The 26,403-nt window shown below is 48.2% G+C and overlaps 1 protein-coding gene across 1 annotated transcript in view; it reads left to right on the top strand.

Annotated features, from left to right (window-relative positions):
• The window catches only part of LOC144480409 (uncharacterized), a 39,922-nt gene extending 13,757 nt beyond the window's left edge, over window positions 1-26,165 (top strand). Inside the window, exons 4-10 of the mRNA XM_078199816.1 lie at window positions 1,310-1,374; window positions 4,592-4,674; window positions 15,781-15,879; window positions 19,912-20,028; window positions 23,859-24,014; window positions 25,384-25,444; window positions 25,544-26,165. Of these exons, the coding sequence (XP_078055942.1) occupies window positions 1,310-1,374; window positions 4,592-4,674; window positions 15,781-15,879; window positions 19,912-20,028; window positions 23,859-24,014; window positions 25,384-25,444; window positions 25,544-26,145 (1,183 nt within the window). The 3' untranslated portion in view covers window positions 26,146-26,165. The remainder of the gene's footprint in view (window positions 1-1,309; window positions 1,375-4,591; window positions 4,675-15,780; window positions 15,880-19,911; window positions 20,029-23,858; window positions 24,015-25,383; window positions 25,445-25,543) is intronic.
• The last annotated feature ends 238 nt before the right edge of the window (window positions 26,166-26,403 follow it).

Consider the following 26,403-nt stretch of genomic DNA (forward strand, 5'->3'; position numbering starts at 1 on the left):
GAAATAGGAGCAGGAGTAGGCCATCTAGCCCCTCGAGCCTGCCCCGCCATTCAATAAGATCATGGCTGATCTGACGTGGATCAGTACCACTTACCCGCCTGATCCCCATAACCCTTAATTCCCTTACCGATCAGGAATCCATCCATCCGCGCTTTAAACATATTCAGCGAGGTAGCCTCCACCACCACAGTGGGCAGAGAATTCCAGAGATTCACCACCCTCTGGGAGAAGAAGTTCCTCCTCAACTCTGTCTTAAACCGACCCCCCTTTATTTTGAGGCTGTGTCCTCTAGTTTTATCTTCCTTACTAAGTGGAAAGAATCTCTCCGCCTCCACCCTATCCAGCCCCCGCATTATCTTATAAGTCTCCATAAGATCCCCCCTCATCCTTCTAAACTCCAATGAGTACAAACCCAATCTCCTCAGCCTCTCCTCATAATCCAAACCCCTCATCTCCGGTATCAACCTGGTGAACCTTCTCTGCACTCCCTCCAATGCCAATATATCCTTCCTCATATAAGGGGACCAATACTGCACACAGTATTCCAGCTGCGGCCTCACCAATGCCCTGTACAGGTGCATCAAGACATCCCTGCTTTTATATTCTATCCCCTTCGCAATATAGGCCAACATCCCATTTGCCTTCTTGATCACCTGTTGTACCTGCAGACTGGGCTTTTGCGTCTCATGCACAAGGACCCCCAGGTCCCTTTGCACGGTAGCATGTTTTAATTTGTTTCCATTGAGATAGTAATCCCATTTGTTATTATTTCCTCCAAAGTGTATAACCTCGCATTTCTCAACGTTATACTCCATTTGCCATATCCTCGCCCACTCACTCAGCCTGTCCAAATCTCTCTGCAGATCTTCTCCGTCCTCCACACGATTCACTTTTCCACTTATCTTTGTGTCGTCTGCAAACTTCGTTACCCTACACTCCGTCCCCTCCTCCAGATCATCTATATAAATGGTAAACAGTTGCGGCCCGAGTACTGATCCCTGCGGCACGCCACTAGTTACCTTCCTCCAACCGGAAAAACACCCATTTATTCCGACTCTTTGCTTCCTGTCGGATAGCCAGTCCCCAATCCACTTTACATGTCTTCTATATGTCTTCTGCCTAAGAGTGGACTCCACCCCCGGGGTGATTACCCACTCTCAGTCCCTTTGTTAAATAAACCAATTCAAGTATCAATTGCAAATAATGGCAGGGGGAAGAAATAGATTGGTGCGCATTTGTCTGGTAACATCGCCGGCAGTAATTTCTATCCCAGCAGAAACCGATAACTCCTCACTTCCTTCCATTGCAGTTACCCCCTTCAGAAATGCACTCGCTGTGACTCCTTCCTGGAGAAAATGAACACCAAGTTGCAAGGTACGGTTCATTTTTTATTATACGATTTATACCCCGGGTGGTATTCACTTAACTCTCGCCCCAGATTCAACCCACAGGGCAGGCTGGATGTCCCCCTGTCAGGCAATGAGATGGTTTGAGCACTGTATTATTGTGGTTCCTGAGTCACTGCCTTTTTGTGCATAATTTGATTTCTGAGGCTCATCAAATTTTGGGTGGCACAGTGGTTAGCACTGCTGCCTCACAGAGCCAGGGACCCAGGTTCAATTCCCGGCTTGGGTCACTGTCTGTGTGGAGTTTGCACATTCTCCCCGTGTCTGCGTGGGTTCCCTCTGGATGCTCCAGTTTCCTCCCACACTCCAAAGATGTGCGGGTTAGGTGGATTGGCCGTACTAAATTGCCCCTTAGTGTCACAGGGACTAGCCAGGGTAGATGCATGGGGGGATTGAGATAGGGCCTCGGTGGGATACTAATCCATGCAGACTCGATGGGCCGAATTGCCTCCTTCTGCACTGTAGGGACTCTATGTTTCCATAAATTCTTCCTTCTTTCTTATTCGCTTTTATGTCCCTCTGCCCAATCTGGTTTCACTTTCCTTCATTATCTTTGTTCTTCTGCTTTCCTCCATTTTTATTCATTCGTGGGACATGGGCGTCGCTGGCTGGCCAGCATTTATTGCCCATCCCTCGTTGCCCTTGGAGGGCAGTTGAGAGTCAACCACATTGCTGTAGCTCCGGACTCACATGTGGGCCAGACCAGGTAAGGACGGCAGATTTCCTTCCCTAAAGGACATTAGTGAACCAGATGGATTTTTCCGACAATAGTTTCATCAGTAGATTCTTAATTCCAGGTTTTTTTTATTGAATTCAAATTCCGCCATCTGCCATGGCGAGATTCAAACCCGGGTCCCCAGAACATTAGCTGAGTTTCTGGATTAATAGTCTAGCGATAATACCACTAGGCCATTACCTCCCCATAAGGTTCTCTGTGGAGCACACATTATCAACTCAACTCCTAACGACCACAGCCTCCATTCTGAAAATATGTTGTATAGTGTCACATCTAAGAAATTTCTCCTCACCTCAGTCTAAAAGGTTTACCTCTTATCCTCAAACTATGACTCCTTAGTTCTGGACTCCCGCACCATCGGGAACATTCTTTCGGAATCTATCCTGTCTAACCCTGTTAGAATTTTGTAAGTTGCTATGAGATCCTCTCTCACTCTTCTAAACTCCAGTGAATATAATCCTAACTGACTTAGTCTCTTCATATGACAGACCTGCCATCCCAGGAATCAGCCTGGTAAACCTTCGCTGTACCCCCTTCTTCAGATAAGGACTCCAAAACCGCACAGAATATTCCAGTTGTGGCCTCACCAACACCCCATACACTTGCAGTAAAACATCCCTATTCCTCATAAGTTCATAAGATATAGATTTATTAGTGAGACAAGTAGGCTTGCATTAACACTGCAATGAAGTTACTGTGAAAATCCCCCCTGTTCGGGTCACACTGAGGGAGAATTTAGCACGGCCAATCCCCCCTAACCAGCACATCTTTCGGACTGTGGGAAGAAACCGGAGCACCCGGAGGAAACCCACGCAGACACGGGAGAGAATGTGCAGACTCTGCACAGACAGTGACCCAAGCCGGGAATCGAACTGGTTTATATGTTTGAAGAACTACTTTTCCAGTTTAAAAATAAAAGTGCTTTTTTGTCAGATGGAAACGGTCATTGTGATGGGCATGTAGACCATTGCCAGTAATCATTTTTAAACTTGAAGTTTGTTTTTATATGCTCATGTTTTTTAAAGCTATGTAAAATACGTGAGGCAGCAGTGCTAACTACCGTGCCAGTGTGCCACCCACAGACTCCCATAATCAAACAGGAACAGTTGGACGCTGCGCTAAAGAAACCCCATGCCTCTCACAAATGGGCTCAACATTTCCTGCATAAGCACTCAATACTGGCGGAGAGGCAGTGGCGAAGTGGTATTGTCACTAAACTAGTAATCCAGGGAGCCAGGGTGATGTTCTGGGGACCCGGGGTCGAATCCCACCACGGCAGATGGTGGAATTTGAATTCAATAAAAAAATATCTGGAATTAAGAATCTACTGATGACCATGAAACCATTGTCGATTGTTGGAAAACCCATCTCGTTCACTAATGTCCTTTAGGGAAGGAAACCTGCCGTCCTTACCTGGTCTGGCCTACATGTGACTCCAGAGCCACAGCAATGTGGTTGACTCTCAACTGCCCTCAGCGATGGGCAATAAATGATTGAATAACATTCTTCTTAATGACACTTAAATTACTTCATTGTCTGTACAGCAATTTGGGAAGTCCTGTCGTTGTGAAAGCAAGCTCTCTCTCCATTGTTTTTGTTCCTTTTTGTTTTTCTTTCATTTTGAGATCATCTTAACAGTAAAGGTTTGTAGGATGATGGGCAGGGATGTAGTTCAAGGATATTTTTAAAAGCAACAAAGGAGATGAGATAGCGAAGCAATCTCATCGCTTCTGAGAATCCACAATATAGTTGATTTGATTTATTATTGTCACGTATTAACATACAGTGAAAAGTCATGTTCCTTGCACGCTATACAGACAAAGCATACCGTTCATGGAGTACATAGGGGAGAAGGAGAGGGTGCAGAATATAGTGTTACAGTTACAGAAGAGAAAGATCAGCTTAATATATGGTAGGTCCGTTCAAAAGTCTGACGGCAGCAGAGAAGAAGCTGTTCTTGAGTCAGTTGGTACGTGACATCAGATTTTGTATCTTTTTCCCGAAAGAAGAAGGTGGAAGAGAGAATGTCCGTGGTGCGTGGGGTCCTTAATTATGCTGGCTGCTTTTCCAAGGCAGCGGGAAGTGTAGACAGAGTTAATGGATGGGAGGCTGGTTTGCGTGATGGATTGGGCTACATTAACAACCTTTTGTAGTTTCTTGCGGTCTTGGGCAGAGCAGGAGCCATACCAAGCTGTGATACAACCAGAAAGAATGCTTTCTATGGTGCATCTGTAAAAGTTGGTGAGAGTCGTAGTGGACATACCAAATTTCCTTAGTCTCCTGAGAAAGTGGAGGCATTGGTGGGCTTCGTAACCATAGCGTTAACTATAACCTGTGCAAATCACTTGTTGCCTTGAAGCTGATGTCTCTGGTTGTCTTCAAGTGACATCCTTTTCTCTATTATCTCTGTTTAGATTTTAAAACCCTGACTGTTCCCTCTGTTCTTCAGATTACAGTTCCAAAAGCAACGAGCTCGAGGAAGAGAGGGACACGGCCCTGAAATCATTGAATGAGGTCCAAGCCCTCGCGCAGGTTGGTGGAGCTCAGATCTTCACGGGAAGCCTCACGTTGCTTGCGATGGCCGTTGTTTTCAGACAAGTTAAAAGAACAATCAAAAATCATTCTACTAAACTCCAGGAACATAAGCCTGACTTTATTCAGTCTCACATCATAGGATAAGGGCGGCACGGTAGCACAGAGGTTAGCACTGCTGCTTCACAGCTCCAGGGACCTGGGTTCGATTCCCGGCTTGGGTCACTGTCTGTGTGGAGTTTGCACATTCTCCACTTGTCTGCGTGGGTTTCCTCCGGGTGCTCCGGTTTCCTCCCACAGTCCAAAGATGTGCGGGTTAGGTTGATTGGCCATGCTAAAATTGCCCCTTAGTGTCCTGAGATGTGTAGGTTAGAGGGATTAGTGGGTAAAATATGTAGGGATATGGGGGTAGGGCCTGGGTGGGATTGTGGTCGGTGCAGACTCGATGGGCCGAATGGCCTCTTTCTGTACTGTAGGGTCTCTATGATAAACCCCTTGTTTTAAAAAAGATTACAGGATGTGGTCATTGCTGGCCAGGCCAGCAATCCTAACTGTCCTGGAGAAGGTGGTGGTGAGCTGCCTTCTTGACCCGTTGGTGTCCATGTGGTGTAGGTACACCCACAGTGCTGTTAGGGAGGGAATTCCAGGATTTTGACCCAGCGACAGTGAAGGAACGGCCAATATATTTCCAAGTTAGGATGGTGAGCGGCTTGGAGGGGAATCTCCAGGTGGTGGTGTTCCCAGACGTCTGCTGCCCTTGTCCTTCTGGATGGTAGAGGTCGTAGGTTGAGAAGGTGCTGCCAAAGGAGCCTTGGTGAGTTCCTACAATGCATCTAGTGGATAGTACACACTGCTGCCACTGTGTGTTGGTGGTGGAGGGAGTGAATATTTCTGGAAGGGCTATCGTTCGAGCGGGGCTGCTTTATCCTGGATGGTGTCGAGCTTCTTGAGTGCTGTTGGAGCTGCACTCATCCAGGCAAGTGGGGAGTGTTCCATCACTACCCTGACTTGTGCCTTGCAGATAGTGGACAGGCTTTGGGGAGTCGGGAGGTGAGTTACTCGCTGCAGGATTCCTAGCCTCTGATCTGCTCTTGTAACCAAAGTATTTACATGGCTAGTCACGTTCACTTATCCCAAGGACAATTTGTGATCCTTTGTTGTACCACCTCCAATACAACTATAAACTGCATCTGCCATGCCCACACACTCAGCCTGTCCAAATCACACTGAAGTATCTCTGCATCCTCCTCACAGCTCATCCTCCCACCCAACTTTGTATCATCTGTAAATTTGGAGATAATACATTCAGTTCCCGCTTCCAAATCATGAATGTATATCTGTTGATCTAAGATGTCTGGTTTCTTGCAAGCAAATGTTAAATCTGGTTCCTGCGGCTGTCTCTGTAATTCAGAATCCTTTCTTTGCTCTTTAATTTCCCTGAACAAGATTTTGCTCAGATTCCAGTTCTTTGTTCCTTTGACTTAACTATCTTCCCCAGACCACCTTTTCTCCCATTTCCTGGTTCCTGTGACCCTCTCTTGTCCTTATTGGAAATCTCTACAATTCCCTGCCCTATTTCCAGCTACTCCTGGCACTAGCTTACAACTAACTCAAATGCTCTTGCTGTCTCAGTGTGGCCCCTGGTTGCTAAGCAACAACCTAGTTTTTCTTTTAAACCCTGTTTGCTTTAACATCATAAAACGCTCATTACAATGCAGACATCTGAACCGAACTACAGTTATTAACACAAAAATACAGAAATACAAAATTAACCTTCCTTAAAGTATACCCTATTTCTAATACCCACAAAAAATATATAAATTATTTAAAGCTAACTCTATTTCCTGACACAACTATAAACTGCACCTGCCATGCTGATGCCCACACACTCAGCCTGTCCAAATCATCCTGAAGCATCTCTGCATTCTCCTCATAGCTCACCCTCCCATCCAGTTTTGTATCATCTGCAAATTTGGAGACAATACATTCAACTGTTAATACAATACAACTGTTCCAGCAGGAACAGTTTCACCCTGTTAATCCTGTCTGGAACTTTACAATCATAGAATCTCTGCAGTGCAGAAGGAGGCCATTTGGCCCATTGAGTCTGCACTGACAACAGTCCCACCCAGGCTCTATCCCCGTGATCCCAGATAGTTAATCTGCTAATCCCTCTAACCTAGGCATCCCAGGAACTAAGGGACAATTTAGCATGGCCAATGCACCTAACCCGCATATCTTTGGACTGTGGGAGGTAACCGGAGCACCCAAAGGAAACCCACACAGACATGGGGAGAACGTGCAGACTCCACACAGACAGTGGACCCAAACCGGGAATTGAACCCACTGTGCCACCTTGCCGCCCCAAGCCCTTAAGATTTTGAACAAATTGGCTCTCTACCTTCACATTAAGGAGAACAATCTTGGCTTCTCCAGTCTGTCCACCTAACCGAAGTCTCTGCACCATCCCCAATGCCGCCATGTGCTATCCATTGGCCTGAACTGCTTGTCCCTGTGCTACAGGTACGACAGTAAGGAGTCTAACAACACCAGGTTAAAGTCCAACAGGTTTATTTGGTAGCAAACGCCACTAGCTTTTGGAGCGCTGCTCCTTCGGACGATTTCCACTCCGTCTGACGAAGGAGCAGCGCTCCGAAAGCTAGTGGCATTTGCTACCAAATAAACCTGTTGGACTTTAACCTGGTGCTGTTAGACTCCTTACTGTGTTTACCCCAGTCCAACGCTGGCATTTCCACATCATGACTACAGATACGTGTCAGAGCAAGTGATGGACTTTTGCAACAAGAAGACTTCTCTGCTCCGATGTTTTCGCTGGAGCAGAGAAGACACAGTGGTTAGCACTGCTGCTTCACAGCGCCAGGGACCTGGGTTCGATTCCCGGCTTGGGTCACTGTCTGCATGGAGTTTGCACGTTCTCCCCGTGTCTGCGTGGGTTTTCTCCGGTTTCCTCCCACAGTCTAAAAGACGTGCTGGTTAGGTGCATTGGCCATGCTAAATAACATTGAATACAGGAGTTGGGATGTCTCGTTGAAGTTGTACAAGACATTGGTAAGGCCACACTTGGAATACTGTGTTCAGTTCTGGTCACTATTATAGAAAGGAGTGCAGAAAAAATTTACTAGGATGCCACCGGGACTTGATGGTTTGAGTTATAAGGAGAGGCTGGATAGACTGGGACTTTTTTCTCTGGAGTGTAGGAGGCTGAGGGGTGATCGTATAGAGGTCTATAAAATAATGAGGGGCATAGATCAGCTAGATAGTCAATATCTTTACCCAAAGGTAGGGGAGTCTAAAACTAGAGGGCATAGGTTTAAGGTGAGAGGGAGAGATACAAAAGGATCCAGAGGGTCAATGTTTTCACACACAGGGTGGCGAGTGTCTGGAACAAGTTGCCAGAGGTAGTAGTAGAGGCGGGCACAATTTTGTCTTTTAAAAAGCATTTAGACAGTTATATGGGTAAGATGGCTGTCGAGGGATATGGGCCAAATGCGGGCAATAGCTTAGGGGTTTAAATAAAAGAGCGGCATGGACAAGTTGGGCCAAAGGGCCTGTTTCCATGCTATAAACCTCTAAGAAAAAAAAATTCTCCCTAGGCATACCCGAACAGGCGGTGGAGTGTGGCGACTCGGGGGTTTTCATAGTAACTTCATTGCAGTGTTAAGGTAAGCCTACTTGTGACTAATAAATAAGTAAACTTTAAACTAGTTCTGCCACCTCCAACCCCCCCCCCTGACATTGGGAACATTCTTCCTGAATCCTCCAGCATGTTGCAAGGTAGGTTTTCTTGAACAGGGTAAAAATGGCTTTGAAGTGAACCTCCTTGTACCTCCACACTTTTCACACGAGGGAGAGATCAAAGTGATTCACGGCAGGTTTGATGTAGTCACCAAAGGCATCTCATTACCTTTGATCTCGTGCTTGTGACGAGAATGGGTGAGACCGAACAGCCTTTGGCTCAGCACTGTGTCCTATATATCCTGTGAATATGTCTTCAAATTAAGCTTGAATATCCGAGTCTGCACTTCGCAGTTTAAATCCCCAGGATGTGGCGATGCCGGCGTTGGACTGGTGTTGGTCACAGAAAGAAGAAAACGCCCAGGTTTATTCCTGGCTATTAAATATATTGACTCAATAAAACAGTTACATTCAGCAGAATTCCTGACCCATCACTCCCAACGTTTTGGATGACTTAATTTTTCTCCCCCCCCCATTCATTCTTCATTAGAGAGTTCAGTATATTTATAGAGTTTACTGAACCCTGTAGGAGGTCCAGGCTGCCTGACCTGAATAATCGGATCAGATGTATATGACCTTTCCTATCACTCCCCCGCTAATCTGGCTATCCCTGCTGCTCTTTGCTGCTTCATAGGGTAATAGAATCCCTACGGTGCAGAAAAAGGCCATTTGGCCCATCGAGTCTGTACCAAGTCTCTGACAAAGTATCTTCCCAGGCGCACTCCCCTGTAACACCACAATCCACCTAACCTGCACATCTTTGGATGCTAAGGGGCAATTTAGCATGGCCAATCCGCCTAATCTACATATCTGTTGACATTAAGGGGCAATTTAGCATGGCCAATCCACCTAATCTACATATCTGTTGACATTAAGGGGCAATTTAGCATGGCCAATCCACCTAACCTACACATCTTTGGATACTAAGGGGCAATTTAACATGGCCAATCCACCTAACCTGCACATCTTCAGACACTAAGGGGCAATTTAGCATGGCCAATCCACCTAACCTGCACATCTTTGGACTGTGGGAGGAAACCGGAGCACCCGGAGGAAACCGACAGATACAGGGAGAACATGCAAACTCCAAACAGACAATCACCCAAGGCTGGAATTGAATCCAGGTCCCTGGCGTTCTGAGGCCGCAATGCCAGCCACCGTGCCGCCCACCTTTAACTTATTAGAGGGAAGACGGTGGTGTAGTGGCAGGGTCACCGGGCTAGAGGCCCAGGCTGAATGCTCTGCGGACATGGGTTCAAACTCCTCCACAGTAACGGGTGGAATTTGAATTCAATTAACAAAATCTGGAATTGAAAGTTAGTCTCAGTAAATGGTGAGCATGAACCTACCATCAATTGTTGTAAAAACCCATCTGGTTCACTAATGCGCCTTTAGGGAAGGAAATCTGCCGTCCTTGCCCGGTCTGGCCTACATGTGACTCCAGATCCACGGCAACGTGGTTCACTCTTCACTGCCCTCTGAAATGGCCCAGGAAGCCACTCAGTTCAGGGGCAACTAGGGATGGGCAACAAATACTGGGCTTGGTGGTGAAGCCCATATCCTGTGAAAGAATAAGGGTGAGAGAAAAAGATGCTTAAGGAACAGTGCTGAGGTGTGGTGGAGTATTCTCCACTTGTCTGGATGGTGCATCTCCAACAACACTCAAGAGCTTGACACTCTCCATGACAAAGCAGCCCACTTGATTGGCACTGCACCCACCACAATAAACATCTATTCCTTCCACCACTGGCAGACGGGCAACAATGCCACCGTCTGCCAGCAACCCCACCATGGTTCCTTCTGACATTCCAACCCTGTGACCTCTACCATCTGGAAGGACAGGGGGCAGCAGACACATGGGGAGCACCACCACCTGGAGGTTCCCCCCCAAGTCACTCGCCACCCTGACTTGGAAATATATCGCCGCTCCTTCACTGTTGCTGGGTCAAAATCGAAGAACTCCCTCCCTAACAGCAATGGGCGTATCTACACCACATGGACTGCAGCGGTTCAAGAAAGCGGCTTACCCACCACATTAGGGTTGGGTAAGAAATGCTGGTTTTGTCCGCAACCCTAATCTCCCATGGAAGATTGGAAGTCCCAGATTACACTGTTGATTCTTAATGTCATTAGCTTCAAGCCACTGGCCACCTTCCTCTCAGGATAGCACTGAACTGGCAATAGATATGGCCCTGGTTAGTGTTGACTATATCCTAAGAACATGGGGTGGCACAGAGGTTAACACTGCTGCCTCACAGCGCCAGGGATCCGGGTTCAATTCCGGCCTCGGGTCACTCTCTGTGCGGAGTCTGCACGTTCTCCCCGTGTCTGCGTGGGTTTCCTCCAGGTGCTTCAGTTTCCTCCCACAGTCCAATGGTGTGCGAGATTGGCCGTGCTAAATTAACCCTAGTGTCAGGGGGAGTAGCAGGGTAAATATGAGGGGTTACGGGAATAGGGCCTGGGTGGGATTGTGGTCGGTGCAGACTCGATGGGCTGAATAGCCGCCTCCTGCACTGTCGGGATTCTATGAAACTTTAAATGTTTTCTCTTTTCTAAATCCTGGTGCAGTTTTGGTGTCCTTATCTGAGGAAGGATGTCCTTGCTATAAAGGGAGTACAGCGAAGGTTTACCAGGCTGATTCCTGGGATGACAGGTCTGTCATATGAGGAGAGACTAAGTCGGTTAGGATTATATTCACTGGAGTTTGGAAGAGTGAGAGGTGATCTCATAGAAACTTATAAAATTCTAACAGGATGAGACAGGGTAGATTCAGAAAGAATGTTCCCGATGATGGGGGAGTCCAGAACCAGGGGTCATAGTTTGAGGATAAGGGGTAAACCTTTTAGAACTGAGGTGAGGAGAAATTTCTTCACCCAGAGAGTGGTGAATGTGTGGAATTCACTTCCACAGAAAGTAGTTGAGGCCAAAACATTGTGTGATTTCAAGAAGAAACTAGATATAACTCTTGGGGCTGAAAGTTTGAAGTTTATTTATTGGTGTCACAAGTAGGGCTTACATTAACACTGCAATGAAGTTACTGTGAAAATCCCCTAGTTGCCACACTCTGGCATCTGTTCGGGTACACTCGGGGACAATTTAGCATGTCCAATGCACCTAACTAACACACCTTTCGGATTGTGGGACGAAACCGGAGGAAACCGACGCAGAGACGGGGAGAACGTGCAGACTCCGCACAGACAGTGACCCAAGTCGGGAATCGAACCCGGATCCCTGGCGCTGTGAGGCAGCAGTGCTAGCCACCGTGCTGATGTGGAGATGAACCACTGTGCTGCCAGGGGCAGTATTTTCTTGCTCTTAGGGCTGAAGAGATCAAGGGATATGGAATCTGATTATCAAGCTGTGATCACAATGAATGGCAGAGCAGGGCCGAATGGCCTCCTGCTTCTAGTTTCTATGCATGATGTGCATGTATGCTATGGAGCTCTCGACCAGAAAAGGGTCAACAGTCAATGGGAGCGTCTGATGCTGCTGTAAAATGCCTATCTGAGAAAGTGCAGCATAATATTGGTAATTAGACAGTGGGCTGTTGTATAGATGCTAACATCACCCCATCAGCGGAGGTTGTTTCATACATTAACTTCTGGGCCCACGGGGGAGGTTTGATAATGGATTTGCTCTGACAGCTAAAACAATGTAGCCAAGTCTCGTTATCGTAAATGAGTACGTTGACATTTCAAGCCTCCTTTTACCTGAATGATTCACTAATCTAACTGGAAACTGGATGGCATTAGTTCAATGGCAGTCACTTAGTTGCATTATTGTGTGAGGTGGTTGGGAGGCAAAATTGCCTCGGAGACATGTTGTGTTGTTATTCTGTGACCTGCAGAGTTATGTCAAGGTCTTTGATTTCCCCCCCTTCCCCAATTCCCCCTCCCATCTCCTGAAATTCACCCAGAGGGTGGTGCGTATAGAGAAGGAGCTGCCAGAGAAAGTGGTTGAGCGGGTACGATAGCATCATTTGGATAAGTACGTGGGTGGGCAGGGATTAGAGGGATATGGGCAATTGGGACTAGCTGGGAGGGCACCATGGTCGGCATGGACCGGTTGGGCCGAAGGGCCTGTTTCCGTGCCGTATTTCTCTGTGACTCTGAACAGTTGGAAGCTTTTTCCCAGGGGCAGAAATGACCATCACAAGGGGGCACAAGTTCAAGATGAGGAGGGAAAGGTTCAGTGGAGATGTGCGGGGGGAAGTTTTTTACACAGAGGGTGGTGGGGGCCTGGAATGCGCTGCCAAGTGAGGTGGTTGAGGCAGACACGTTCGTGACATTTAAGACTTATCTGGAAAGACTCTCAAATAGGCAGGGAATAGAGGGATACAGGTGGTTGGTTGGTCTAGATAGGACGGCGTCATCGGTGCAGGCTTGGTGGGCCGAAGGGCCTGTTCCTGTGCTGTACTGTTCTTTGTTGACTATGAAAGCTCTCCACAGGCATTGACAAACTTCCAGTACTTCCCCCAAATGAGTGTCCGAGTGAGCACTGTGATTGCCTGCAGGCTATTTGAATACAGCATGCTAAACCTGAGCATGATTCCCACCACCCCATTCCAAAACCTTTAGCCGCTGTGACCTTGCACTATCTTCCTAACTCCCTCCCTCTTGCCACATCACCTCCCCACATCTCCTCCCCACCTTCAAAAGGAGCCTCTAAACCCACCTCTTCCACCTGGGTAGCATGGTGGCACAATGGTTAGCACTGCTGCCTCACAGTGCCAGGGACCCGGGTTCGATTCCGGCCTCGGGTGACTGTCTGTGCAGAGTCTGCACCTTCTCCCTATGTCTGCGTGGCTTTCCTCCAGGTGCTCCGGTTTCCTCCCACAGTTCAAAGATGTGCGGGTTAGGGGGATTGGCCATGCTAAATTTTCTCTTAGTGTCAGGGGGATTAGCAGGGTAAATGAGTGGGAATAAGGCCTGGATGGGATTGTGGTCGGTGCAGGCTCGATGGGCCAAATGGCCTCCTTCTGGATTCTATGATTACATGTTAACAGACCAAGAAGTCGAACTTGCACGATTTTTCCCCCCAAATTACTAAAGTACGGAGTAAAATGTCCCTTAAACCCCCTCTCTGCCCCACCCACCTCCCACCCCTGACTCTCGGATAGGATTTCAGTTATAGTGCTCTTCACCACATCAGGACCTCTCCAGCCACTGTCGGCCTTTTGAAGTGTAGTCATCTAGGAAATGAATGTATTTATTCTTTGATGGGATGTTGTGAGTGCCACTGTCAAGGCCAGCATTTGCCCATCACTAATTGCCCCTTGAACTGAGTGTCTCGCTGGGCCATTTCAGAGGGCAGTTAAGAGTCAACCACATTGCTGTGGCTCTGGAGTCACATGTAGGCCAGACCGGGTAAGGACGGCAGATTTCCTTCCCTAAAGGACATTAGTGAACCGGATGGGTTTTTTCGACAATGGGCAACAAATGCTGGCCTTGTTCTCGAGGCCCACGTGAAGGAATGATTAGGAAGAAAGTCAGTGTTTCCTCTAGGTTGTATGTATGGTAGTGCCTGGAAGATTCTGCACAAGTTTATGGGGAGGCAGTAGCGCAGTAGTATTGTCGCTGGACTGATAATCCAGAGACCCAGGGTTCTGCTCTGGGGACCCGGGTTCGAATCCCACCATGACAGCTGATGAAATTTCAATTCAATAAATATCTGGAATTAAGAATCTACTGATCACCATGAAACTATTGTCAAGTAAAATGCATTACTCGTTGTGAGGTAATACATTTTGGAAGGTCTAATACAGATAGGAAATATACAGTAAATGGCAGAACCCTTAAGAGTATTGATAGGCAGAGGGATCTGGGTGTACAGGTACACAGGTCACTGAAAGTGGCAATTCAGGTGGAGAAGGTAGTCAAGAAGACATACGGCATGCTTGCCTTCAGTGGCCGGGGCATTGAGTTTAAAAATTGGCAAGTCACGTTGCAGCTTTATAGAACCTTAGTTAGGCCGCACTTGGAATATAGTGTTCAATTCTGTTCGCCACACTACCAGAAGGATGTGGAGGCTTTGGAGAGGGTACAGAAAAGATTTACCAGGATGTTGCCTGGTATGGAGGGCATTAGCTATGAGGAGAGGTTGGAGAAACTTGGTTTGTTCTCACTGGAACGACGGATAGAAGTCTACAAGATTATGAGAGGCATGGACAGAGTGGATAGTCAGAAGCTTTTTCCCAGGGTGGAAGAGTCAATTACTCGGGGGCATAGGTTTAAGGTGCGAGGGGCAAGGTTTAAAGGAGATGTACGAGGCAGATGTTTTACACAGAGTAGTGGGTGCCTGGAGCTCGTTGCCGGGGGAGGTAGTGGAAGCGGATGCGGTAGTGACTTTTAAGGGGTGTCTTGACAAATACGTGAATAGGATGGGAATAGAGGGATACGGTCCCTGGAAGGGTAGAGGGTTTTAGTTCAGTCGGGCAGCATGGTCGGTGCAGGCTTGGAGGGCTGAAGGGCCTGGTCCTGTGCTGTAATTTTCTTTGTTCTTTGAAATCTGCCGTCCTTACCTGGTCTGGCCTACATGTGACTCCAGAGCCACAGCAATGTGGTTGACTCCTTGATTTGATTTGATTTATTATTGTCACATGTATTGGAACACAGGGAAAAGTATTGTTTCTTGCGCGCTATACAGGCAAAGCATACCGTTCATAGAGAAGGAAAGGGTGCAGAATGTAGTGTTACAGTCATAGTTAGGCTAGAGAAAGATCAACTTAGTGCGAGGCAGGTCCATTCAAAAGTCTGATGGCAGCAGGGAAGAAGCTGTTCTAAATGCCCCCAGGGAAGTTCAATAAATGCTGGCCCTGTCAGCGATGCCCACATCCCATGAATGTGGGCGGCACGGTGGCACATGGTTAGCAGAGACCCGGGTTCAATTCTGGCCTCGGTCACTGCCTGTGTGAAGTTTTCACATTCTTCCCGTGTCTGCGTGGGTTTCCTCCGGGTGCTCTGGTTTCCTCTCACAGTCCAAAGATGCGCGTGTTAGGTTGATTGGCCATGCTAAATTGACCCTAGTGTCAGGGGATTAGTGGGGTAAATATGTAGAGTTACGGGAATAGGGCCTGGGTGGGATTGTGGTCGGTGCAGACTCGATGGGCCGAATGGCTTCCTTCTGCACTGTAGGGATTCTATGAATGAAAAAAGCAGTCCCCTTTAAGACACCACTCAAAATAATTTAAAGCTCCCACACACTGAAATAAACAGGGTTGCACAGGAGGAAAGGAGTTTATTGAGGGGACCGTGGCGACAGTTCAGAGCTTGGATATCTTTTGGTGACCTTTCAGCGAGCAATTAATTGGTGCAAGATTATAAAGGTCAACTATATCCCTCTGTTTCGAAGGGGCTGGAGGAGACGATGAAGCTTGAAGAGCAATTCTCTCAAACTCTCCAGACGGAGAACAACTGCTTCAGCAGACACAGCCAGCTGATGACCCATCAGGTAAGTCTCTCCGGAAATATTGCTGGATTGAATAGTCTGTCTGTCTCTTTGAGAGCTTCCATCAGGGGGGCCTCAGCCTTGGAAACTCCAATCAACCTCGGAGGCACATTACAGTCTTCCAGTCTCAACATCGAATTCAATAACTTCAGATGATTGGTTCTACCTCACCTTGACCCCCTTGTTTTCATTCTATTTAATTTTTAACTGTTCTCTACCTTTTATTTCTTTATTGGCTTTCTTTATTTTTCTTTCCCCCCGATTTTATCCACCCTTTCCCTTACCTTTTCTCCCCCTTTGCTTCCCCTTTATCTCCATTTTACCTCTCACCCACCCCCTTCCCCCTTCTCCCCCCCACCCTTCTCCCCTCCCCACCACTCCCCCCAACACACCTCCCCCCCCCCCCCCCCCCCCCCACACCTTCATCTGTCACAGTTTACCCTCTGATTTCAGCTTCTCTGCCGTTTGGCCATTCACACCTTCTATTCTCTCTATGGGCTGCCATTAGCAGCCTTTCCCCTGGTTTCTGTGGCTATGACTCATCTTTGATTCCCTCCCCCTGCAGTATAAATATCTCCCACTTTCTCTGCCTTTTAGCTTTGACAAAGGGTCACCTGGACTCGAAACATCAGCTCTTTTCTCTCCTTACAGATGCTGCCAGACCTGCTGAGATTTTCCAGCATTTTCTGATTCGGTCCACAATCAACAGGTTTACCAGGTTGATTTCTGGGATGGCAGGTCTGTCCTATGAGGAGAGACTAAGTCGGTTAGGATTATATTCAGAGGGTGGTGAATGTGTGGAATTTACTACCACAGAAAGTAATTGAGGCCAAAACGATGTGTGATTTCAAGAAGAAATTAGATATAGATCTTGGGGATGTAAGTTTAAAGTTTATTTATTAGTGTCACAAGTAGGCTTACATTAACACTGAAACGAACTTACTGTGAAAATCCCCTAATCATCACACTCTGGCACCTGTTTGGGTGAGGAGAAATTGGGTGGCACAATGGTTAGCACTGCTGCCTCACAGCGCCAGGGACCCGGGTTCATTTCCGGCCTCGGGTCACTGTCTGTGTGGAGTCTGCACGTTCTCCCCGTGTCTGCGTGGGTTTCCTCCGAGTGCTCCGGTTTCCTCCCACAGTCCAAAGATGTGCGGGTTAGGTGCATTGGCCATGTTAAATTGCCCCTTTAGTGTCCCGGGAAACGTAGGTTGGAGGAATTAGCAGGGTAAATATGTGGGGTTATGGGGATAGGGGCTGGGTGGGATTGTTGTCGGTGCAGGCTCGATGGGCCGAATGGTCTCCTTTTGCTCTGTAGGCTTTCTATAATTTCTGTGAAATTTCTTCACCCAAAGGGTGGTGAATGTGTGGAATTCACCTCCGCAATTCAACGTAAGCCCCAGTGTACGGAACAGCCGTCATCACCGCATTCCTGTACTACAGTGAGACCTGCTCTATATACCAGCGACACACAAGAAGGATGTTATTAAACTGGAAAGGGTGCAAAAAAAGATTTACAAGGATATTACCGGGACTGGAAGGTTTGAATTATAAGGAGAGGCTGGGACTTTTTTTCCCCCTGGAGCGTAGGAGCGTGAGGGGGTCACCTTGCATTAAATCATGAGGGGCATAGATAAGGTGAATAGCCAAGGTCCTTTCCCCAGGGTAGGGGAGTCCAAAACTACAGGGCATGGGTTTAAGGTGAGAGGGGAAAATTTAAAAGGGACCCAAGGGCAACCTTTTCACACAGAGGGTGTGAATGAGCTGCCAGAAGAGATGGTAGAGGCGGATACAATTACATTTAGAAGACCTACTGCCATCAGACTTTTGAATGGACCTATTTCGCACTAAGTTGATCTTTCTCTACACCTGAGCTATGACTGTAACGCTACATTCTGCACTCTCTCCTTTCCTTCTCTATGAACGGTATGCTTTGTCTGTATAGCGCGCAAGAAACAATACTTTTCACTGTATGCTAATACATGTGACAATAATAAACCAAATCAAACACTTTGGCAGGAAGATGGGTGGGAAAGGTTTAGAGGGATATGGGCTAAATGCTGGCAAATGGGACTAGTTCAGTTTCGGAAACCTGGTCGGCATGGACAAGTTGGGCCAAAGGGCCTGTTTCCAAGCTGTATATCTTTATAACTACCACAGAAAGTCATTGAGGCCAAAGATTTCAAGAAGAAATTAGATATAGCTCTTGGGGCTAAAGGGATCAGGGGATATGGGGAATATGGGGGGATCAGGATATTGAATTTGATGATCAGCCATGATCAAAATGAATAGTGGAGCAGGCTCGAAGGGCCGAATGGCCTCCTCCTGCTTCTATTTTCTATGATGTTTAGCAGGCACAGTGACTGAAGAAGTAGTCCACTGTCTTCTCCCCCTCGCTCTCCGGAGTGAGAGGGGGATTAAGTGACAGACCAAGGAGGGAAGGAAGGCAGGCTCGAGTTGCATCAAAACACTGTCCAGGGACAAAGTTACACGTCAACCACCATCTTCGGTGGGACTGGGATAGATCATTGTGCAGAGAGGAGGGAAGCCATTGATCTGTGGAAGGAGGAAAATGGCGTAGGGTCAGGGTGTGGGGGAAAACTCCAAATCCCCTCCAAATAAAAGCAAAATATGGCCATTCGCACATCTATTTGAAATTTGACCACAAGCCCAGTTGACCCTTAAATCTTCCTTTTAACATGGAGGGCAAGCTGTTGTTTCTGGCCCCTATCTGCACCTTGTATTACTGGGGTCGAGCAGAAAGGTGGCGCCTACGACATTGGGGTGGCTCAGTGGTTAGCACTGATTCTGGCCTTGGGTCACTGTCCGTACAGAGTCTGCACATTCTCCCCATGCAGACTCCACACAGACAGTGACCCGAGGCCAGAATCGAATCCAGGCCCCTGACGCTGTGAGGCAGCAGTGCTAACCACTGAGCCACCCCAATGTTCTCCCCCGTTCTGCGTGGGTTTCCTCCCACAGTCTAAAAGACATGCTGGTTAGGTGGATCGGCTGTGCTAAATTGCCCCTCGGGGTCAGCGGGGTAAATATGTGGGGTTATGGGGCTAGGGTCTGGGTGGGAGTGTGGTCGGTGCAGACTTGATGGGCTGAATGGCCTCCTTCTGAACTGTGGGGGCCTTCCAGATTCTGTGATTGATGTAACCCCATCCCCAGAAACCATGGCCATCGGAGACATGTAAAATTCAGATGAATGCCTGCCTTTTCTGGTCTTCTGGACTGTGAATGTCCCATCAATCCAAAGATGTGTGGGTTAGGTGGATTGGCCATGGTAAATTGTCCCTTGGTGTCAGGGGGATTAGCAGGGTAAACATGAGGGGTTACGGGGATAGGGACTGGGTGGGATTGTAGTCGGTGCAGGCTCGATGGGCCGAATGACCTCCTTCTGCACTGTAGGAATTCTGTGTGCGGGATTATACAACCATGCCCGGGTGAGACCGGAAATTCCCGCCCGAGGTCAACGGAGATTTCTGTTGGACCCTTGCCCACTCCGATTCTGTGGCAGGCGAGGTGGTAGAGTTCCGGCCTATGAATCTGTTACAAACTGGACGCGGTTGGACTGTGATGCGCGATATAACACACGAGAGGCGTGATGTACTCGGGAAATAAAGGCTTTTATTGCCAACAATAACAGAGCTACCATATACAGTACACGATCCCAGACTAAAGGGTCACCAGGCAGAGCAGTGACCTTTATACCTCTCCCAGGAGGCGGAGCCGACTGGGGTGTACCATAACAACTATATTAACAGGTAGAACAGCCCAACCCTAACCCCAACAGTAACATATATACAGACTCATAGTACTGGCCAGACCATGGCTCAGCACGACCTAGTGGGAACCAACAATGGTTCGCCACAGACTGTGTATTCCAATCCACACTGTAGTGTAATATTGAATTTGAGCATTCGTTCTGGCTGGGAGGGTAGGGGGAAATCGCTTCCTTTCCATCAGTATTAAAAAGGACATTATCTGGAGGAAACGGAGGCTTATAATAATGTTCCTGCCTTTCAACAGTTGGCGACTTTGGTGAAAGAGCAAGAGGGTTTGACGAAAGGTTACACTAAGCTGCCGGAGGACAGAAAAGGCAACGCTTCTCTGGAATACTGGGTCCCCAGGTCACATCTCGTTCAGGTAACCATCCTTCATAAAGTCTGCATTGCTGTATAATTCTGTACTTCATTTTTAAGCAAACAAATGGGGTGGCACAGTGATTAGCACTGCTGCCTCACAGCGCCAAGGACCCAGGTTCAATTCCAGCCTCGGGTGACTGTCTGTGCGGAGTCTGCATGTTCTTCCCGTATTTGCGTGGGTTTCCTCCGGGTGCTCCGATTTCCTCCCACACTCCAAAGATGTGCGGGTTAGGTGGATTGGCCAGGCTAAATTGCCCCTTAGTGTCCAAAGATGTGCAGGTTAGGTGGATTGGCCAGGCTAAATTGCCCCTTAGTGTCCAAAGATGTGCAGGTTAGGTGGATTGGCCGTGCTAAATTGACCTTACTTTCGGGGGGACGAGCTGGATAAATATGTGGAGTTAGAGGGATAGGGTGGGATTGTCATCAGTGCTGGCTCGGTGGGCTGAATGGCCTCCTTCTGTACTGCCGGGATTGTATGATCAAATGTCCTTTTTTTAAATCCTCACTCTCAAAGTGAGAGAGTTTTAGAGAGAATGACCCCCCCCCCCCCCCCCACCTCCCCCCCCCCACCCCCCTGGTTCCTCTAATAAAGCCAACAGATGGTTTAGCTTTAACACGTTCGCTGTGACTTCAGTGAATGGGCTCACTTTCCTCGTTACTAAAGTGGGGCACAGGGGCTGAGTTACATTCTGCTGTTGGCTGCAAACAGTCGCTCATTGTCTCAGAAACTTCCGATTCGCTTTCTAATGGGTTTGCAACCCCGTGTGAAAGGACTGGCTACTCGAACACTGCTCTTCCCAGAATTGTGTTGGATCCGATTCCCATGCTAATCAATGTCACCGGCAAGTCCTGCCAACTCTCGCTGAGGTATGAGTCACGTAATCGAGGGATACTTTTCAGTTGAGGGGGGCCCATTCGGCCCATCTTGTTCATCCACCCAGAGCAGCCCCAGTCTATCACCATAGAATCCCTACAGTGCAGAAGGAGGCGTGAGGCAATCCCGGTCATACGTGTGATTAGCAGGGTAAATATGTGGGGTTACAGGGATAGGGTCTGGGTGGGATTGAGGCCAGTGCAGACTCGATGGGCCGAATGCCGCCCTCCTACACTGTAGGATTTTATGATTCTAGAGACATGCGATGCCCCGTCAGACATCCATGTGATGGACAGAACATTGGTATCTCTAGAATCATAGAATCCCTACAGTGCAGAAGGAGGCCATTGAGCCTGCACCGACCACAATCCCACCCAGGTCCTGTACCCGTAACCCCATGTATTTACCCTGCTAATCCCCCTGACACTAGGGTCAATTTATCATGGCCAATCCACCCAACCCGCACATCTTTGGACTGTGGGAGGAAACTGGAGCACCCGGAGGAAACCCACGCAGACATGGGGAGGACGTGCAAACTCCACACAGTCACCCGAGGCCAGAATTGAACCCAGGTCCCTGGTGCTGTGAGGCAGCAGCGCTAGCCACTGTGCCACCCACATATGACAAAAGGATTAACAGACTGGGTCTCTCCTCTCTTGAGGAGAGTGCGGTGGCACAGTGATTAGCACTGCTGCCTCACAGCGTCAGGGACTTGGGTTACATCCCGGCTTGGGTAATGGTCTGTGTGGAGTCTGCACATTCTCCCCATGTCTGCATGGGTTTCCTCCGGTTGCTCCATTTTCCACTGTCCAAGTGCAGGTTAGGCAGATTGGCCGTGGGAAACATGCGGGGTTATGGGGATAGGGCAAGAGAGAGGGCCTGGGTAGGATACTCTGCCAGAGAGTCATAGAAACCCCGCAGTGCAGAAGGAGGCCATTCAGCCCATCGAGTCTGCACTGACAACAATCCCACCCAGCCCTATCCCTGCTGAGTTACCTGTTAATCCCTCTCACCTATCACATTCCGGGACACGAAGATCAATTTAGCATGTCCAATCAACCTAACCCGTACATCTTTGGAGTGTGGGAGGAAACCGGAGCACCCGGAGGAAACCCACGCAGACACGGGGAGAATGTGCAAACTCCACACAGACAGTGACCCTGAGCCAGGAATCGAACCTGGGTCCCTGCTGCTGTGAGGCATCAGCGCTAACCACTGTGCTGCCGTGCCACCCCTCGGTGCAGACTGGATGGGCCAAAAGGCCTCTTCTGTGTTGTAGGGATTCTATGAAGCAAAGAAGGCCAAGGTGTGATCTAATGGGATTCTTTAAAAATTAGGAAAATAGGTACAGAGAGAATGTTTTCTTTTGTGGGAAAGAATATAATGGAGGCCATCGATATGAGACCGTTGTCAAGAGATACAGTATGGAATTCAGGAGAAACTTCTTCACCCAAAGACAGTGTGGACCTTGGTACCTTGGAATGGCTGAAGCGAATAGCGAGGGCCTGGGTGGGATGCTCTTTTGATTGTTGCGGTTCAGGTTAGAAGCTCCAAAGTGTTTTATGAAGCCCGCCTGAATCATAGGTTTTGCAACTTGAATTTGGCTAGGATAAGCTTGACATGTTTCACTTTAGGTATGATTCAAGTGAGCCACTAGGGAGCTTTTATCAAACAAAGTTTAGTTAAGAATATAATTAACATGCATGGTAAGAAATTTAGTAAAGAACTTTTATCAATTACAAGCAAGAAACAAGCAATCATGAATATATATAAGCTGTCCCAATCAAAACCAAAACCTCCCATAGACAAAAGACCTTTTTCACAGATTTAACACAGCACAGACTACTGCTCACGTGACACTGGGAACGGGGCCATCAGTTGAATTCTGCAGTCAAATGCTCTTGAGACTCAGAACAGTTCGAAGACCAGACAGCTTCCCAAAACACGAGTGAGAATCTGGTCCAGCCCCCAACAGCAACAGGTTTTCACCCCTCAGGGAAACAAGATCTTGTTTTCAGCTCAGCAACAGAATTTTCAAAAGAACAGGGAGAGAGGGAAAACACTTCTTTTTAGCTTGCTGTCCCTTCTAAAATGAAAAACTCAAACCTGCAGCTCCCAAATGAAAATGAAATCGCTGTTGCCCACAGCTTTTTCCCTTCCCAACAATGACATCAGCTGAGGCTGTGAGCATGGTCTCTAAGGGTGACCTTATAGAGGTCTATAAAATAATGAGGGGCATAGACAAGGTAGATAGTCAATATCTTTTCCCAAAGGTAGGGGAGTCTAAAACTAGAGGACATGGGTTTAAGGTGAGAGGGGAGAGGTACAAAAGTGTCCAGAGGGGCAATGTTTTCACACACAGGGTGGTGAGTGTCTGGAACAAGCTGCCAGAGGTAGTAGTAGAGGCGGATACAATTTTATCTTTTAAAAAGCATTCAGGCAGTTACATGGGTACGATGGGTATACAGGGATATGGGCCAAATGCGGGCAATTGGGATTAGCTTAGGGGTTTTTAAAAAAAAAATAAGGGCGGCACGGACAAGTTGGGCTGAAGGGCCTGTTTCCATGCTGTAAACCTCTATGACTATGACTCTATAAATTAAAAAAACGAACTCTTAAAGGTACACTAACATCACACGATGCAGACTTGATGGACCAAATGGCCTCTCTCTTCAATGTAGCGATGTTATGATAGTAACCAATGCCACCCAAGCTTGTACAGTTCAGCACTGGCTAGAAATCAGGAATGGGACTCCCCATCGATTCTTTTTTTTCTCAATCCTTCCCTGGGCTTTGAGGGTCTTCGCCACTCTGCAAATGCGCTCCTGCCCGTTGTTGAACTAATGCAGCATCTTGGCCCAGGGGTCGGAATTAGCACGTGCCTACCCTGGACTCCGGGTCCCCTGGGATTAACTTGCTGCTCTCTCTCTCTCTCCCTCTCTCTCTCCGCGTGACAGAATGTGGTGGAAATGGTGAAATCCCAGGAGGGACAGAAGCTGGGCTTGGAGGGAGAGAATCGGAAGCTGAAAGAAGGGGCGGGCTTTCCGAATTTTCAGAAACTGGAGGAGGAAATTCAGAGCCTGCAGCAGCACCTGGATTCCAAAACGGAAAAGGTAATGGCGACATCCTCTTAAAACTTGGTCAGCGATTGGCAAAGTGTCTGGAGTGGGATTTCATTGTGACAGTGCTGTTGGGAATATATCCTTACTGAGGGACTGGTCCTGTGAGCTTTTCTAACAAAGCCTCCTTCAAGGAATTCAAGTGTGACTATTGGGTGGTTCTAACCAAAGGCTGCCTTCAAAGGTGTTATAATCCAGAAAGCCAGTGGCACAGTGGTTAGTTCTGCTGCCTCACAGCGTCAGGGACCCAGGTTCAATTCCCGACTTGGGTCACTGTCTGTGCGAAGTTTGCGCGTTCTCCCCGTGTCTGCGTGGGTTTCCTCCCACAGCCTGAAAGACGTGCTGGTTAGGGTGCATTGGCCGTGCTAAATTCTCCCTCAGTGTAACCCGAACAGGTGCCAGAGTGTGGCGACTAAGGGATTTTCACAGTAGCTTCATTGCAGTGTTAATGTAAGCCGACTTGTGACACTAATAAATAAAACAAAGGATGAGACAGGAGCCAATTTTTACTCCGTCTTGCACTTTTTTTAGTTTAGTTTACTCGTCCCCTCAGGCCTGCTCCGCCATTGAGTAAGCTCCTAGCTGATCAGGCTGTGGCCTCTATGACACTCATCCTGTTCACCATCCCGATACACTGAGGGAATCAATCTACTGCTCCCTTCACAGAAATCATAGAAACCCTACAGTACAGAAAGAGGCCATTCGGCCCATCGAGTCTGCACCGACCACAATCCCACCCAGGCCCTACCCCCATATTCCTACACATTTACCCACTAATCCCTCTAATCTACGCATCTCAGGACACGAGGGGCAATTTTAGCATGGCCAATCAACCTAACCCGCACATCTTTGGACTGTGGGAGGAAACCGGAGCACCCGGAGGAAACCCACACAGACACGAGGAGAATGTGCAAACTCCACACAGACAGTGACCCAAGCCGGGAATCGAACCCAGGTCCCTGGAGCTGTGAAGCAGCAGTGCTAACCACTGTGCTACCGTGCCGCCCTTATTAACCATTCAGTGGCTCTGCCTCTGCCACTCATTGGGGAAGAGTTCCACAGACTCATGACTGGCTGGAGAGAAATAAATCTCTATTGTAAATGGGACATCGTTTATTAGATGGTGTTCCCTAGTTCCGGATCTATATCTAAATATTGTGTGTGTGTGAGTGTCTGCGTGTGCCCGTGCCCCTGCCGAGGCCGGAATTGAACCCGGGTCCCTGGCGCTGTGAGGCAGCAGTGCTAACCACTGTGCCCATTGTCTTTGATTTGGAAAACCCAAAGATACTCCAGGTTTGATTGCCCTGCAGATTCTGTTAAATTAGTGAACATGAAGCTTAACAAGCTGCTAAATTTATTCCAGATGTCTGCCATGGCTTGTGAGATGGAAGCATTGAGGCACAAGAATGAGTGTCTGATGAAAGGTAAAGTCTCCTCTTCCTCTGTTTGAGAGCTTGCTGCCATTTCCTTTTAGTCTGGTGCTGACTTTTAACACTGTGTTGTCCTCACCCCCCCTCCAACAGCAAACGTGAAGGATTGGCAGCAGATTCAGAGCCTGCGGGAACAAAGTGAAGACTCATTCGTTGATACACCGGGGACTGTGGCTGTGTCGAGGCTTTCCGACAGGCAGTCCTGGAATCCATGGGCATCGTCGCACTTGCTACAGGGGCTTAAACCTGGTGATCAAAGTGAGGGAGACCCCTCCCCAAGCCAAAGGGGGGACCTGACCTCGCCGGCAGCGGCCAACACTCTCAGCGCGAGGGATGGCGGGTACGTGGATTACGCGGTGGCCGACCGAGGCGCCCCCGGCTCGATGGGTCTTCCCCGCCCTGAAAATTGGTTCAGCAGCATCATGACAAGCCAACCGCAGTCGAAGCAGGTCCGCCCGCCAGACCAGTCTTCGGTCACCCTGACCCAAAGCAGGACTCCATCTCCGCCCAGGTCCACCTGTCCGGAGCCGCCACTCAACGCCAGCAGGTCTTCACTTGACTCCTCCTCGGCTTCAGAAGCCCAGAGCGAGGATGAGAAGACACAGGGACGGACAATGCCCTCTGCGATGAAATGTACACTTCTGTTGTCCCCCCGACCTTTCAGACTGCACAGGGTGAACAGGAATAAAAAGTGATGCCCTTAGGGCAAGAATTGAAAATTATTTTTTAAAAGCAACTGGCGTAATTATTGTATTTCTAAAGGTGCAGAAATGGTTGGAACTCGTTAAGAGGTACTGTTTTCGTGTAAACATGTATGCTGTCAATCTAATGGAATAGAATACAAACAGGGCCTGGGTGGGATTGTGGTCAGTGCAGGCTCGATGGGCCGAATGGCGGCCTCCTGCACTGTAGGGGTTCTGTGTGATAAATTCTCCCTTAGTGTCAGGGGGTAC

The sequence above is a fragment of the Mustelus asterias genome, chromosome 29, assembly GCF_964213995.1.
Source record: "Mustelus asterias chromosome 29, sMusAst1.hap1.1, whole genome shotgun sequence".
NCBI lineage: Eukaryota > Metazoa > Chordata > Chondrichthyes > Carcharhiniformes > Triakidae > Mustelus > Mustelus asterias.